Here is a 16,534-nt window from a genome sequence, read left to right on the forward strand (position 1 = left end):
CCCCCGCCTCCCGCCCCTCCGCGGAGCGGAGCCGCCGGCGCATGCGCAGTCTCCAGCTTCCCGCGGAGGAAGTGTTGTCTGGCCCGGAAGTCGTTCACCTTTCGGAAGCCGAGTGGGGAGACGCCCCCACCCCGAGCCAGGAGTGTGTGCGCGCGCGTTGCCGTGCTCTCTTGCCAGGATGCAGCGGTTGCTCCTTCCGCCCTTGAAGGCTTTGGTCCGGGATCCGTGTGTCCGGCTCTTGGTTCCTAGGGCGGCCCCGAGAGCACAGGTACCGCGCCGCCGCGGACTCCGGCCGCGGGAAGCGGGCTGGGTCGAGAAGGCCGGGGTAAAGGCCCGCGTCCCGTTTAGTTTCATTCATTGCACTGTGTATTTCCATTCCCCCGGATCGAGTCGGGATCCAGACATACTGCTTGCTGTTAGCTGTGGGTTATTGGCCAAATTACTTAAGCTCGTCTGTGCCTCAGTTATCCTAGTCTGTAAAATGGAAATGGCCAAACGGTAATGAATATGCAGTGAGTTAATGGACGTCAAGCCTTCAGCACATCGTTAAAGCTCCGTGACTTTTACCTGTATGTTTTGCTTTTTGCACAAACGCTTCAGTAGCCAGAAATTACTGTGGAAATAGTGAAATGGTAGATTTAGTTAAAAAGTTAAAAGGACCCATGGCCTACACGGGGAGCATCTTGCAATGAAAGGCATTGTTAGCTTATCAAGCTGAGACCACACTGCTTGCCAGAGCTCATAGATTAGTGAGATGTGATTGTATTCAGAGTTGTGAGGGGGAAGGGCAGCATAAGACACTCCCTCCAGACAGATTGGTTTATAAACCCAGGATAGCACTTAACAATCCAGAAGTGTTCCTGAGAAAAATCACCCTTTCAAAGTTTCTGGGGAGGAAGTCTGGGGGAAGTATGCAGAGGATGGACCATTAGATAATGTGGGAATGGATTGGAGTGATGTAAGGCTCTGGACAGAAAACTGAGTTACAAAGTGGGTGCAGTAGTCCACATAAGAATCAGTGACTGAGCCTGTCACAAGTGCCTCTAACCTGAAATCCTTACTACTCTGGAGACTGACATCAGTGGACAGAGGTTGAAAGCCAACACTGGCAGACAAACCCAAGAAATTCTTATCTTCAGTTACCCAGCAAAAGCTGAAAGTGGAGCTATGACTCATGTCACAGCTACCCTGAGTTAAGGGACAGCACCCTGGCCCTGAGCTGAAGTCCTAGTATGTGCTCACAACATACACATAAATGTTTGAACCGGGCAATAGCTGTGAAGATGCAACCCCAGTCAGACTGGGGTTGAATGTGGGTAGCAACCTTTCTCTGTTTCTTGGGTTGTCATTTTCTGTTTTGGTTCTCAGTCTGGCTGCAGCTGTGGCATCAGGCGCCCTCTGAGGCCAGGGCAATACAGCACCATCACTGAAGTGGCGTTACAGCCTGGAAAAGGTACAGTGCCTCTTCCTTCAAAGGCTGCTGAGCGGGCAGTGGGCCGGTGGCTCCTGGTGTGCAGTGGAACAGTGGCTGGAGCAGTTATTCTTGGTGGAATAACTAGGTGAGTATTTTGCTCTTAGCAAGGTGGATATTTGGGTTATCAGAATCTCAGGATAACTGAAGGGAAAGGGACTCTAGGGATCATTTAGTGTAGCTCTCCAATTTTACAGATGGAGAAATAGAGCCTTTAAAGATGAAATATTAAGCCAGGCACAATGGCTCATACCTGTAATCCTAGCTACTCAGGAAGCTGAGATCTGAGGATTACAGTTCAAAGCCAGCCTGGGCACTAAAGTCCGTGAGACTTTATTGGAGATTTAATTGGAGACTCCTATCTCCAATTAACCACCAGAAAACTAGAAGTGACACTGTGGCTCAAGGGGTAGGGCAGTAGCCTTGAGCTGAAGAGTTCAGGGACAATGCCCAGGCCCAGAGTTCAACCCACGACAAACAACAACAACAACAAAAAGGTGAAGTATATCAGGCTGGGAGTGTGGCCTAGTGATAAGAGTGCTTGCTTAGCATGTACAAAGCTCTGGATTCAATTCCTTGGTACCACATATACAGAAAAAGCCAAAAATGGTGCTGTGGCTCAAATGGCAGAGTGCTAGCCTCAAGCAGAAATGCTCAAGGAGAATGCCCAGGCCCTGATTTTAAGCCCCAGGATGGAGGGGTGGGTGGAGGGAAGATTGAATATATCTTATGGCTTGCCCTATCTTAAAACAGGTTAATGTTTTATTTGTAAGAGCCTATTGTAAATACTACTTTAGGACCTAATTGGTAGTTGTGTTTCTGTATAGTGTCCTTCCAGTCAGCATTCTATTTTATCTCAAACCTTTTTTGATTTTTCAGGTAACCCCAAATAAGTCCCATGCCCCACAATTGGTCCATATATAGTTTATGCCTGTTAGTCTATAGACTTGCCTGGCACTCATGGCTCATGCCTATTAATCCTAGCTACTCAGGAGGCTGAGATCTAAGGATCGCAGTTGGAAGCCAGCAGGAAAGTCCATGAGACCCTTATCTCCAGTTAACCACTAGAAAACCACAAGTGGCATTGTGGCTTGAAGTGGTAGAGTGCTTAGCCTTGAGCCAAAGACACTCAGGGACAGCACTCAGGCCTTGAGTTCAATCCCCAGGATGGGCACAATAATGAAAATTCTACAGACTTCATGGATTTAGAATCTTCTCCCATCCTTTGCAGGTTTTATTGTAAAAATTATAGAGAACTATAGTCTAGACTTTGCTGATTGCATATATTTGTTGTTGATTATACCCTAATACGTCCTATAAGTCGATAGTTGTTTGATTGTTGGGTAGGCAAAATACTTCATAGTTGATTAGAGCATTCATGAACATCTAGTGTCTGTTAGAGATTTCAGTGGCCATCTATAACTTCTGTCCTCATCTGTTATTTCATTAGTTACCCAATTACAATATTTTATTAGCTCAACTAAAGAGAAACTTTACTTTCTCAGCAAATTGATAACCCACAGCCATAGTTGTTTTTTTTGTGGGCCATGGGGCTTGAACTTGGCCTGGGCGCTGTCCCTGAGCACTTTAGCTCAAGGCTACTGCCCTAACCCTGGGCCTGGGCTTTATCCCTAAGCTCTTGGCTTAGGACTACAACCCTACCCTTGAGCCAAGCCCTACTTCCCATTTTCTAGAGGTTAATTGGAGATAAGAGTTTCAGGTCCTTTTGTGCCAGGGCTGGCTTTGAACCTTGATCCTCAGATCTCAGCCTCTCCTGAGTAGCTAGGATTGCAGGCGTGAGCCACCGAGCACCTGGATTTCTTTTCTTTTTTTTTTTTTTGCCAGTCCTGGGTTTGAGCTCAGGGCCTGAGCACTGTCCTTGGACTTTCTCAAGGCTAGAGCTCTACCACTGGAGCCTCAGCACCACTTCTGGCTTTTTTCTATGTATGTGGTACCCAGGAATCGAGCCCTGGTCTTCGTGCATGCCAGGCAAGCACTCTACCACTAGGCCAAACTCCTGGCCCTGGATTTATTTTCTAGTTTCAATGAAATGTATGTTTTTTCCGATTGTCTATGTTTTCATGATTATTTCAAACTATTATTTGTGAAACATTTGAGTTGTATTGTCTTCAGTTTCACAGAAGAGCCTAAACTTGCATACAAATCTCTTTTTTTCCCCATGTAAAGAATGTGAGTTACTGCTGTTATAACTCAGTAGTTTGTGTGTGCTTAGTGTATGAAAGACCCAGAAAACTGAGAATGTTGGCTATGCATTTAATATGCATTTCTTGGTATAAGTGTTGGTTTTTCTTGTGAACGCTGGTGAAAAAAAAATGAAGTGGGAGCCAGGAGCAATAACACACACAATTCTAGCATTCAGGAAATATAAGTTTGAGGAAATCTTGCACTTCATAGCAAGATCCTACCTCAGAATAAATTAAGTAAATATGAAGGGATTGGGCTGAGAGTTTGTCCTAGTGGTAGAGTACTTGCCTAGCATGCACAAAGACCCGGATTTGATTCCTTGGTACAACATATATAGAAAAGCCGGAAGTGGTGCTGTTGCTCAAGTGGTAGATAGAGCTCTAGACTTGAGAAAGCCCAAGGACAGTGCTCAGGCCCTGAGTTCAAGCTCCAGGACTGGGAGAGAGAGGTGGGGCGGGGAGGGGGAGAGGAAGAGGAAGAGAAAGGATTGAGAGAAAAGGAGAGTAAAGAAATAAGGGCTAGAAACTGGAATGTAGCTCAGTGACAGAGCATTGACTTAGCCCTGAGGATGATCCCCAGTACCAGTATCAGTACTGCAGAAACAAACAAGGAAAGATAGGAAGGAAGAAAGAGAAATTCGCACCTGATAGCAGCTCTTCTTCAAAAGTCCATGCAGTTAGAGAGAAATATGTAAAATAATGAAACAATGTCTTTAATGAGGTTGAAATTCTTACCTACTTGTTGCTACGAACTATTCCTAAATCAAGAATCATATTATTTCCTGCCTTAAGATTGACAGAGTCTGGCCTCTCTATGGTAGACTGGCATTTAGTAAAAGAGATGAAGCCACCTACAAGCCAAGAAGAATGGGAAGCAGAATTCCAAAAATACCAACAATTTCCAGAATTTAAAATGTAAGTGCTAAGGGAAAAAAAATCAGGTAAACATCTCATTAGCCCCATTTATTCTTTTGCTTTCCTCAACTCCTTTATTTGGTTTAGTTACATTTAGTGAGTAACCTAGGCTATCTGCATCCTGAGTTTGCAGATAGAGAGCGGGCCTACCAAGCTCACAACTAAGAATGTTTCTGCATCATATAGGGAAATAACAATTGGTGGATGTTTTTTCTTTCCTCACTTCTGACTTTTCCATTTCCACCCAGCTTGAATCATGATATGACTCTGGCAGAATTCAAGTTCATTTGGTACATGGAGTACTCACACCGAATGTGGGGTCGAGTTGTAGGCCTTGCATACATCCTGCCTGCTGCCTACTTTTGGAGAAAGGGCTGGCTCAGCCACAGCATGAAGGGACGTGTTCTTGCCCTCTGTAGCCTAGTCTGCTTCCAGGTAAGATCTATTCAAAGTTGGGAAACCATAGGTACTTCAGGAGTGACTTAGTTGGCATTATTTTTTAGGAAGTAATCTGAGAGGCACTATAACAGAATGAAGAAGTGAATGCATTTTAGTGTCACAGGCTTGGCTTTCAAGCCCTAGTTCTGCCACTTAGTAGGACCACAAGTTATCTGATTTCTGTAAATTGTCATTTCCTTACTTGTAAATGGGGTAATAATAGTGCCCTACTATTTAAGATTGTGTGGCTATTCAATGGGATAGTGCCTGTAAACTACTGAGTGCCTCGAATGTGTAAGCACTGAATAAATACATTCTCAGGTGCTACAAATAGAGTTTGTTTCCCTTTATAGTTTTTTTTCCTGGCTTTCCTTTTTTCTAACTTTCCTGCTGTGTAGTAGGTTACTAGAATCACCTACAGAGGCAAATAGGAAAACTCCAAAAGAAAGAAGAATTTTGTGAAATGAAAAATCTGGTAATACAGATATAGCTGACTTAAAATCATGTAAGCCAGACTTTTTAAAAAAAGGACTTTGAGATTCAGACTCCCACATAAAAAACGAGGTTAACCCCTCTGTATATCACTTTATCATAACAATTTAAAAAGTTTTAAAAACAGTGGAGATAAAGTTAAGAGCCAAGAAAAGGAATTATGGAAAGAGTTACATAGAAGTCTGTGAGTCAAGAAAGATCCTAAGAGGAAGCTGGACATGGTAGCTTATGCCTGTGATCCTAACTACTCAGTGGGGTGGCTCACGCCTGTAATCCTAGCTACTCCAGAGGTTAAGATCTGAGGATTGAGGTTCACAGCCAGCCCGGGCACACAAGGACCAATTAGAAGGAATTAAAGAGGCAATAGAAACGGTAAAATATTAAACACTAATAAAAGCCTACTAATAACTAGGAGACATTAATTACATGAAGAAAATGAAAGTTAATGTTTTAGAATTAATAAACATTAGGCCGGGAGATTGGCCTAGTGGTAAAGTGCTTGCCCTAGCATGCACAAAGACCCAGGTTCGATTCCCCAGTACCACATCCATGGAAAAAAAGCCGGAAGTGGTGCTGAGGCTCAAGTGGTAGAGCTCTGGCCTTGAGAAAGTTCAAGGTCAGTGCTCAGGCCCTGAGCTCAAGCCCAGGACTGGAAAAAAAATTTAATAGATTTTGAGGGAGTTTTGAAGAAATTTAAGATGCCAGATAGCATTATGTGAGGAAGAAAGTAAGGACTAGTGATTTACAATGTAAACACTTCTATATTCCAGTGTCTCATGCAGATGAAACCAAGGTAATTAGACTAGCCAAAGTAATCATGAAAGAGTGAGGAAAAGTTCAAACAGATTTTCTGGGAAGTATATATTTAGAAATGGGAGAATGTTTACCTCTTTGACTTGGTTCTGCCAGAAGGTTTGAGTAAAACTTTAGGTTTGTTGAATTCTCATAAACTATGATTTCTCATAAAGTATGATTTTCCTTAAAGAAGAGCAAGAACTTAGATATTTACAGAGCATTCTCCATGCAAAGTCTTATAGATTGGTGTGACTTCCCTCAAGCCTCTGATTATCTTATCCCCATCTAACTTGACAATTTCTGTTTGTTTTTTTCAGAACTGGCCTCATGTTAACTAGGCAGGTGCTCTACCAGTTGAACCGCTCTGTTAGCTCATTTTGAGATAGGGCCTCCTTTTATGTCCACACTGGCCAGAACTGTGGCCTTCCTATTTGTGCTTCCCTTTGTGCCTGTGATGACAGGGGCATGCCAATATAGCCAGACATTGTGCATGCACTGTAACTTGGGATGACAGACACACAACATCACCCCCAACCATTAGTTGGGATGGAGTCTCCAACTTTTTCTATGCCCAGACTAGCCTTAAATTGCAATCCCCCTGTCTCCACCTCCCAAGTAGCTAGTATTATAGGCTTCTGCCACTCCACTCAGTGGCAGGAATTGTTTTTAAGCAGTCATCTTTATTCAGCTTTTCTAAAGCATATAGTCGAGTTTTTATAGAATCCATTCTCTTTTTATTCTATTTCACCACTCCTATAATACTAAATTATATCAAGTATTTGTAAAGTTTCTCATGTGGGTAAACTTCTGTGTCCTTTTCTGTATTTGGACTATACTTCAGTAACACATGAATGTAAGTAGCTGTGTTATTCCAATGGTGCTGGTGAAGAACTGTGGAGAGAGCTTGCTCCTTGGGGCCCTGGGCATGTGCAAGGGTGGGTAGAGTCCACTGCTGACCACTGACATTCTTCTTCCGTAAAACTAGTTTTAACTTTGTGTGCCTCTTCTCTTTGGAATTCTAGGGTCTCTTAGGGTGGTACATGGTGAAAAGTGGATTAGAAGAAAAGCCAGATTCTTCTGACATCCCTCGAGTCAGTCAGTACCGCCTTGCTGCCCATCTGGGCTCTGCCCTTGTTCTTTATGGTGCTAGCTTGTGGACTTCACTCTCACTGCTCCTCCCTCGGCACAAGGTAAAAGTGGTAAAAGTCAGTCTGGATTGTTACCACATCTGCACACATGCTGAGCGGGCCAGAGAGATAGAAATTCTGGTTCTCATTGGGAGTTGTATGTGAAAATTTGCATTCCCTTATAGTGACTATTTATCACCTTATCAGAAATTAAACCATAATTTAGAGAAACATTGAACTTTAGGGCTTTGCAGAACCTTGGGACTGTAAGTGTGCAGTTCCGTTGAGCTGGAGGAATTTGAAGGAAAACTAGCATAGGAGCTGATTTTTCTTTTTTGTCCCTGAGATAGGATCTCATAATATAGCTTAGACTGGCTACAAATTGACTGGCTTGAGTTGAAATCCCTGAATGCTAGGGTTATAGACATATGCCACCACGTCCAGCTTTCAATTTTTGTTTTTGTTTTTTTAATTGCAGTGAAATAAACATAACAGCAACAAATAATAAAAAAATTGCCATCCTACCCTATGGTGCAGGGCCTGCATCCCTAGCCTCATCTTATTAAATGTAGTTTGTTGATGTTAGATATATTCACAGAATTAGATATCTAGAGCTAGGACTTTGTCATAATCATTAAATAATAATCCCAGTCTACTTTATGTCTCTGTGATACTTCATATACTTGGAATAATATACTTTTTGTCTTTGACTGACTTATGTATCATCTATCCTTATCCACCTATATTGTAGTATGTATCAAAATTCCTTTCCTTTTTTTTTTTTTTTTGCCAGTCCTGGGCTTGAGCTCAGGACCTGAGCACTGTCCTTGGACTTTCTCAAGGATAGCACTTGAGCCTCAGCACCACTTCTGGCTTTTTTCTATGTATGTGGGGTACCGAGGAATCGAACCCGGGTCTTCGTGCTTGCTAGGCAAGCACTTTAACCACTAGGCCAAACTCCCAGCCCCTAAACGTGCTTTTCTTTAGGAAACTATGAACTTTTGCTTTTATGCTTTGATTTAATAGCAAGATATATATCATTTTCTGGGGCCCTCATTTATAATAGAGGCATCAAGATATCACATTACTATGGATCACTAGTTAGCTAGCTATACAGTTCAGTGTTCTAGCACTTGTCTAGCATGTATAGGCCCTGGGCTTCATTCTAGTCACAGAAACAAACAAACAAACAAACAAAAACTTTCATAATTTAAGCTGGGCATAGTATTACATGCTTGTAATACAGTCACTGAGGAGGTAGAATAAGAGGGTCACAAGTTCAAGTTACTTAGCTTAGACTATAGACCAGAAAAGATCTAGTCTTAAAGTATCACTTGGGTTTGGCTTTGGTGGTCTTGCTGTTACCTGAGTGATTTTTTTTTTTCTTATTCAGTTGCCTGAAACCCGCCAGCTCCTGTGGTTGAGACGATTTGCTAGTGGAACAGCAGGTCTGGTGTTTCTTACAGCTCTCTCAGGTAGGACTCCTCTCATCAGAGGTGGCTTGCTCTCCTCCTGTCACATGCTTTGCCACTTCATTCTTCATCTTCCTATTTCCCTTCTATATCTTTCTCATCCTTGCCATTTTCATCTCACTCTTGTCCACTTGTCTTCTCTTCCAAAAATCCTTGCCAGTCAGTGGAACAAAAATATTGAGCATGTCCTTAGATTCAATTCCCGACTTCACCACCTGTGAGCTACATGCTGTGGCATGTTTATAGTTGCCAAGCTATGAGATCTCTAAGTGATCTGATCTATAAAATGAGATGATGACTACAGTATGAATAATATGTATGACATGCTTAGGCCAGTACTTGGCATTTAGCAAAGGCTACATTAAGTGCTGGCGGTTAGTTTTATATAAACATATGAGTTACACCAAGATGTGTTGTCACACAAAAAAGGTCTGCTCACCGAGATGGGCGGAGGTGAGGGTTCATTGCAGCAGAGAGCTCAGTATAATAGGCTTTTCCATTGTCTCTACCATGCTTCACTGTACAAATGCACTGCCAGTTAGAGGAATCAGTTGCCCTATATGATTAAAACTTAAGATTCATTTAATTAATAGTAAATAAAAATTAAGTCACACCACATTTGAATTCTTAGCAGACACATTTGGCTCCTAACACCCATTCTTGATGGAACAGATACGGAATATTTCTATTAGCACTGTAACTTCTTTTGGACAACTCTGCTCAAGAATAAAAATAACATTGATTCACACCAGTGAGACCCTTTCTTTTTCTTTTTTTTGCCAGTCCTGGGGCTTCAACTCAGGACCTGAGCACTGTCCTTGGCTATCACTGTACCACTTGAGCCACAGCACCACTTTGGCTTTTCCTATGTATGTGGTGCCAAGGAATCAAACTCAGGTCTTTGTGCATGCTAGGCAAGCCCTCTACCACTAGGCCAAACTCCTGGCCTTTTTCCTTTTTAAAAAAAAGATCATGAATTTTGTCACACTCACAAAAATAAGGAATGTGATCCAAGTTTCTCTTGTTTGACCATAAATAATGGATCAGTCATCCACTAATTGACTGTGCCTTCTCTGTATTTAGTTTCTCTGAATTTAGTTTCTAAGTTTTTCTTTTCTCCTAATTTCTTTCCTCATTCAGCCAATATTTATTGACCACTTAGGGAACATTACACACACACACACACACACACACACACACACGTGTCTAGTGATATTTGGTGCTATGAAGAAAAGTAAAGCATAATCAGGGACTAGTCAAATGTAGGGTAGGCAAGTGCTCTTTGTATTTTTTGCTGATACTGGGATTTGAACTTGGCACCTTGCACTTTTGTTTACTTTTTGCTTGTTTAGCTGATTCTATACACACAAGCCACCCCTCTAAGCCCATTTTTTTGCTCGTTATTTTGGTGGTGGATTTTCTGCCTGAGCTGGTCTTGAACCAAGGTCCTATGGATTTCAACTTCCTGAGTAGCTAGGATTACTATGAGCCACCAAGTGCCAACCTGCAAGTGCCATTTTATATAAAATTGCTGGGAGATATCTTTGGTAAAGTAACATTTGAGCAGAGACCTGAAGGAGTTGGGAGTAAATCTTGCAGATGCATAGGAGAAAAGAATTTCCAAAATCGATGAGCAGGAATCTGTGAAGGGTTGAGAAGACATCATAATCATTGTTTTTTCCCCCTTCCAGACTAATATGCATTTCCCTCCAGTGCCTCTAGTCTATTTCTCTAAGGAAAAATATTGGGGTGGGAGCAGTTGAAGGAGACAGAGATGGTGAAGTTCCTATGGTAATATATGGTGATATATATTCCATATTTGAAAAGTCCTATTACAAATCTCTTTATTATTTTCTACTTGTCCCTTTGTCTAACTCTGGGATAATAACCTTTTCTGGTAAAACTAATATTTGGTCCCTTCCTGTCATTTGAATAAGTTCCATTTATCTTGACATACCAGGGGCGTTTGTGGCAGGGCTGGATGCTGGACTTGTTTACAACTCCTTCCCCAAAATGGGAGAATCTTGGATTCCAGAAGACCTCTTTACCTTCTCGCCCATCCTGAGGAATATTTTTGAGAATCCCACTATGGTTCAGTTTGATCACCGGGTTCTGGTAAGTTAGGCTGGTAATTGCTGCTGCTGGACACGAAGTGCTTTACCCAAGGGTGGAGGGTCAGCTAAAGACAGCAGAGCAGCAACTGTGTTTCCTCTTGTGTTTTGGGAGAGATTCTAGGACGAGTTCTCTGATCTGATGATGTCTCTGTCCTTGTTCTTCACACTCCCTCCAGCCAAACCCTAGCTTTCAGGATATTGCCAGCTTCTGAAAGTTTATGCCTTTCACCACATGGTCAGAAATAACGTCTTTCTAGATTGTCTTCTAAGCAGAAAGGAGATTGAATAGAGAAAGGTGCAGAGAGCTGGCTGCCAATCATATAGTTATCAAAGAACTCCAAGGAGCGGAGGCTTCATTGGTACTTCTCAGTTTAAGGTGATAGGTATTGAGGGCCTGATAGCCTGGGCCTGATGAATCAGTATAGCAAGGAAGCCTGGAAAAACAGTAGTGCTGTGGTAGTGAGGCAGGGCAAAATGATAAGGGCAATAGTGGGAGACGGATTTGAAATGACAGTTAATCTGAGAGGTTTTAAAGGAACAGAGAATTAAGACTGGCTGTAAGAATAAAGGTAAATATTAAAGGCGATCCTAACCCTTCTGCTATCATGCTTAAAACACTCCTAACAAAAATGAGGTCACCGATGTGCGTTTCAGTCTAGAGATTAGATGTTGTTAGGGCAAGACATGTTGAGATGAGGTGATGATGGAACATCCAGAGAGGCCCAGAGGGGGCTGGGGCAGGGACACATTACTTTGTGTAGTTATAAAATTAGGGAGGAGGGTGCCAGTGATTTAAAGAACAAGGACCATACCTGGGATAGCCTCATTTGAAGGTACATAAGATTATTGTCAGCTTGTGTGGAGAACACACACATCACAGCAACTTAGGGGGAGCCCTGGATAACTCTACCATTTTAAGTCAGAAGGAACTGGGGTGGGACTGGAGGGTGGTTATCTGTTATTAGTACAGGAAGTACTTAGAGTTGCTTAGTGGTTCTAGAGGAGAGATGGTGGATAGAATCAGGAGCTAGGTTCTTGACACATAAGATGAAGAGAACCCTAACATATGCAAAGTCTTTCTTCCCCCCAGGGAATCACTTCAGTTACTGCCATTACAGTACTCTACTTCCTCTCCCGAAGAATCCCCCTTCCTCGAAGGACCAAGATGGCAGCGATCACCCTGCTGGCTTTGGCATATACACAGGTATAAGCCCTTTTTTATGGCCTGAGAAAATTGATATTATAATAGATTAGAAGATTAATAGTGAGAATGTCACAGTGAAAATATCACTATGATATTCTCACAAGGAATAATGAATGGCCAGTAAACAGGAATAGTTTTTCAGCATTACTCATCAGAGAAGCAAATTAAAAGCACCTTTCTGTACCTGTCAATTTTGGAAGAAATAAAGGAGGAAAAAGTGGTGGCAGATAACAAGACATTGGGATGAGTACAGGAAAATGGATACCTTCAGATATTGATACCTCATGCTCTTGGTAAGAGTGTGAATTTGTATCACTTTTCTTAGAAGGAAATGTGGTGATATCATACAAAATAATAAGCAGGTAATCCTTTGACATGGAAAACTGGCTTATTAGTATCTGCCTTAAAAGTATGCTAACGCAGGGCCAGAGTTTGGCCTAATGGCCAAACTCGTACTTGTCTAGCATGCACAAAGCCCTGGGTTCAATTCCTTGGTATCACATATACAGAGAAAACCAGAAATGGTTCTGTGTCCCAACTGGTAGAATGCTAGCTTTGAAAAAGCTCAAGGAGCCGGCACACGCACCTGTAATCCAGCTACTCAAGAGGCTGAGATCTGAGGATCAAGGTTCAGAGCCAGCCCAGGCACAAAAGGATCTGAGACTGTTATCTACAGTTAACCTCTACAAAATAGGAAGTGGGGCTTGGCTCAAGAATAGGGCTATTGAGCTAAAGAGCTCAGAGATAGCCCTCAGGCCAAGTTCAAGTCACATGATCCACAAAAAAAAAAAAGAAAGAGCTCAAGACAGTACGCAGTCCCTGAGTTCAAGCCCCAGGACTGGCAAAAAATTAAAAAAATATATATATATGTATACGCACACACACACACATACACACACGCTAATACACAAAAGCTTTGTGTAAGAAAACTATTATAGAATTGTGATGGTGAAAAACAGGAAACAATCTAAATACTTAACCACTTTAAAAAGCACTTTAAAATAGTAAAACTTCAAGCAACAGATATTGTATGTCGTGGGGATGGGGGGGTACATGTACATGTGTGTGCACATGTTCATGCCAGTCCTGAGGCTTGAACTCAGGGCCTGGGCACTGTTTCTGAGGGTTTTTTTTTTTTTTTGCTCAAGGCTGGTACTCTACCACTTGAGTCATGGCTCCATTTCTAGCTTTTCTTTGGTTAATTGGAGATAAGAGTCTCGTGGACTCCTGGGTACTGGTGGCTCATGCCTTTAATTTTAGCTATTTAGGAGGCTAAGATCTAAGGATCGTGGTTCAAAACAAGCTGAATAAGACAGTGAGACTAATGTTCAGTCAGTCACCAGAAAACTGGAAGTGGAGCTGTGGCTCCATGTGGTTGAGCACTAGCCTTGAGCCACAATGCCCAGGGACTGCACCCAGGCACATTTTCTGTTTATATGTTCAAATTTCATTCATTCTAAGTGTACTTAATGGTATGTGAGTGTTCGTTTGTCTTGGTAGAGTTGTATCTGGCTATTTACACACATTTTCAGTGTGAGTTTGGGATGACTACTTTTTCTCTTGTTTACTTTCCTTTGTAACAGGCAGCCTTGGGAATCAGTACTCTGCTGATGTATGTTCCAACTCCTTTGGCTGCTACTCACCAGTCAGGCTCCTTGGCTTTGCTTAGCAGTGCCCTTTGGCTCATGAACGAACTCAGAAGAGTCCCAAAATAATTCTCAGAAGATCAGCTTCACAAGACTGAAAGTGCTTTGGGAACACATCAGCAAGCTCAAGGACTTGGCCTTTTCTACAATGACCTTGGCATTCCAAGTGGTTTCCAAATTGGTCAACTTATTTAAAACTCTTTGCCTGTTTTGAGACGGTCACTGAATCAAGAATGTTATTAAGTATAGTTACACTGAAGGTTCCTTTCTAAATCTTTTTTTTATGTTAACAATCAGGTTTCATGTATAAAAAGTTATGTCTGAAATTTGCTGCTGCTTGTTAGGCTGTGTTTGGGTGTTTTTAATATTCGTAAGATCTTGGTTATATGTATGACTTCTGTGTCCTTGTGTTCCCAAGTACATCCACTGGGATTAACTGTGGAGAGTGACAGACTGGAGAGCAGTTGCCCCAGCTAGGAGCCAAACCAGCCAGTAAGCCAGCTGAGTGCTGGGCTCTTGCTTCTAGATCTTCAGATCTTCTAGTTTAAAAAAAAAAAAGAAAGAAAGAAACTAAATCTAGATTTAGTAACTGTTGGCAAATCAACTTTTAATGTTAGGCATACTTGACATGTGTAGTAGTCATACATGACCTGAGGTTTCCCATTTGCAATTTTTGAACTAGATAGTATCATTTCCCTTTCTACTCCAATATACTGAAAGTTTTGATGTGAGTTCTGTTAAACTATTCTCAGATGTTCTTAGCAAAACAATGGTAGCCAGTTGTCTTTGGTTTTCCAGAAATTCCAGACCCTGGCAGGGCTGAAGTTTAGAAAGAGGTCTCAAACTTCTCTCATACTAGGATTTTTTTAAAGTCACATTGCCTAGTCTGACACTAGTAGCTCACATCTGTCATCCTAGCTATTCAGGAGACTGAGATTTGAGATCACAGTTCAGTCTGAAACCAGCTTTGGCAGACAAATCTCCAATGAATCAGCAAAATGCTGAAGGTGGAGGTGTGGCTCAAGTGATAGAATGTCAGTCTTGAAAGAAAAAGCCAAGGGAGAGTGCAAGGCCCTGTGTTAAAGTCCCATTACCAGCACAGGAAGAAAAAATCTCAAATCCCCAAACCAATGAAATCCCAATCTCTGGGAGCTGTGGTATGCTAATGTGGCTAGTTTTTAGTTCCTCACCTGATTCCAGTGTGCATACAATTTCTGACCAAGCTTATTCATTCCTTTCAAACTTCCACCTACTCTCCCTATTTCATTTAATGCGCTATGACGATCTAGTTTGTATGACAATAGATTATCTCCTCTAGATAATAGAATTCTTCAAAGGAAAGGAATTGCAGGTTCCTGCACCATTTCCATACCCAGTTGATCCTTAGCTAATAACAGACAGCAGAGGGCAGTATGATCTAACCCCACACAGTTCACTCAGAAAATGGCAACTCAGGAGTAAGTTCAAGTTTCAGATGTTTTACTTCATTTTTATTTTTTACAGTTAAGAACTTTGAACAGATCTCATATTTAGCTATATAACTGCATTGTTTCCCATGAGCTCTTGATGAATAGTGACCATCTTAATTATTTTTGTATTTGTGTTTTCTCATTGTCACCAGACATGTACTGAATATTGAATGGAGTACACGAACTAATGGAAAATGGAAGAGTATTCAGTAATGTCCAAAGGCCTCTTTAAAAAAAAAGTTATCAGTTTTAAAGGCTTAATGAATTGCCCTAAGTATTTTCAAAGTTCTCTCAATTCTGTGAAGTTTTTAATCTTGAAGGAAATTAAAATACAATTATTTTAATCAATCAATCTAGACATTTTTTTTCCAGTCCTGGGCTTAAGCTCAGGGCCTGAGGACTGTTATTGGATTTTTCTCAAGGCTAGAACTCTACCACTTGAGCCTCAGCACCACTTCTGGCTTTTTCTAAGTATGTGGTACCAAGGAATCGAACCTGGGTCTTCGTGCATGCTAGGCAAGCACTCTTACCACTAGGCCAAACTCCCAGCCCCAATCTAGACATTTTTTGACTTTACCCCACACTGACATATGCTGTCCATTGCCAATGCTAAAGATTAAAAACTATCTGAAATGATGGTAGTTGCCAATGTTAACTATCATGACTTTTGTCAAATCAGTTTGCTTGCAACTCTCCTTTCTGGTCCTGGGTGAATAGTGGCTTGTCTGTGGCTATGCCCCTGAAGAAGGGACATACATCACCTCTCTAATGTAATTGCATGTCTTCTTCAAAATGGACTCAGTGAGGATTTTAAGTAGAAAAATTTTCTTATTTAATGTGAAACATCTGAAAAAGTCTTCACAGCCCCCCCAAAGTGAACCAGTATAGTCAGCCTTTGGCTTTTTAAGTGGAGTGTTTATAGTTGCGCAGCATAACAAAAAGTTGCCTTTCAGCATATTCTGCAGGGTGATTGAGCAAGGTTGACATATACCTCTGAACTTCTGCTAAGTGGGAACTGTGAAATGAGAATTTCAAACAGCCCAATACAGAATATTTGTCTGGGATCTAGGGTAACAAATACGACTTTTATGAAGCTAAGGGGCAGATCCTTCACCACCAGTGGGACCAAACTCTGGCAAGTAGTTTATAAGAGCAGTTGCCTGTAAAGTACCGGGACTGCCTTAGAT

General features: G+C 41.8%; 1 protein-coding gene across 2 annotated transcripts; it reads left to right on the forward strand.

Moving 5' to 3' along the window:
* The first annotated feature begins 102 nt into the window (after nt 1-102).
* On the forward strand, nt 103-14,204 carry Cox15 (cytochrome c oxidase assembly factor COX15). 2 transcript variants are annotated; one of them, XM_090346092.1, is made up of 9 exons: nt 103-268; nt 1,369-1,559; nt 4,468-4,590; nt 4,839-5,025; nt 7,338-7,505; nt 8,836-8,917; nt 10,875-11,029; nt 12,119-12,232; nt 13,816-14,204. In XM_090346092.1, the coding sequence occupies exons 1-9, from the start codon at nt 179-181 to the stop codon at nt 13,945-13,947; spliced, it is 1,242 nt and encodes a 413-aa protein (XP_090202218.1). In that variant the 5' UTR covers nt 103-178; the 3' UTR covers nt 13,948-14,204. The 2 variants fall into 2 exon arrangements, with proteins under 2 accessions (XP_090202218.1, XP_090202219.1); XM_090346093.1 differs by lacking the exon at nt 4,468-4,590.
* Nucleotides 14,205-16,534: the final 2,330 nt, after the last annotated feature.

This window comes from Megascapheus bottae, chromosome 15, assembly GCF_031878675.1.
Source record: "Megascapheus bottae isolate mThoBot1 chromosome 15, mThoBot2.hap1, whole genome shotgun sequence".
Classification (NCBI taxonomy): domain Eukaryota; kingdom Metazoa; phylum Chordata; class Mammalia; order Rodentia; family Geomyidae; genus Megascapheus; species Megascapheus bottae.

What these genes read in the sequence shown, in the direction of transcription:
- Cox15 (XM_090346092.1), top strand. Translation starts at nt 179, where the DNA reads ATGCAGCGGTTGCTCCTTCCGCCCTTGAAGGCTTTGGTCCGGGATCCG. An exon ending in GGGCGGCCCCGAGAGCACAG is followed by an intron (nt 269 to 1,368) that starts GTACCGCGCCGC and finishes TTTGGTTCTCAG; the next exon opens with TCTGGCTGCAGCTGTGGCAT. An exon ending in CAATTTCCAGAATTTAAAAT is followed by an intron (nt 4,591 to 4,838) that starts GTAAGTGCTAAG and finishes ATTTCCACCCAG; the next exon opens with CTTGAATCATGATATGACTC.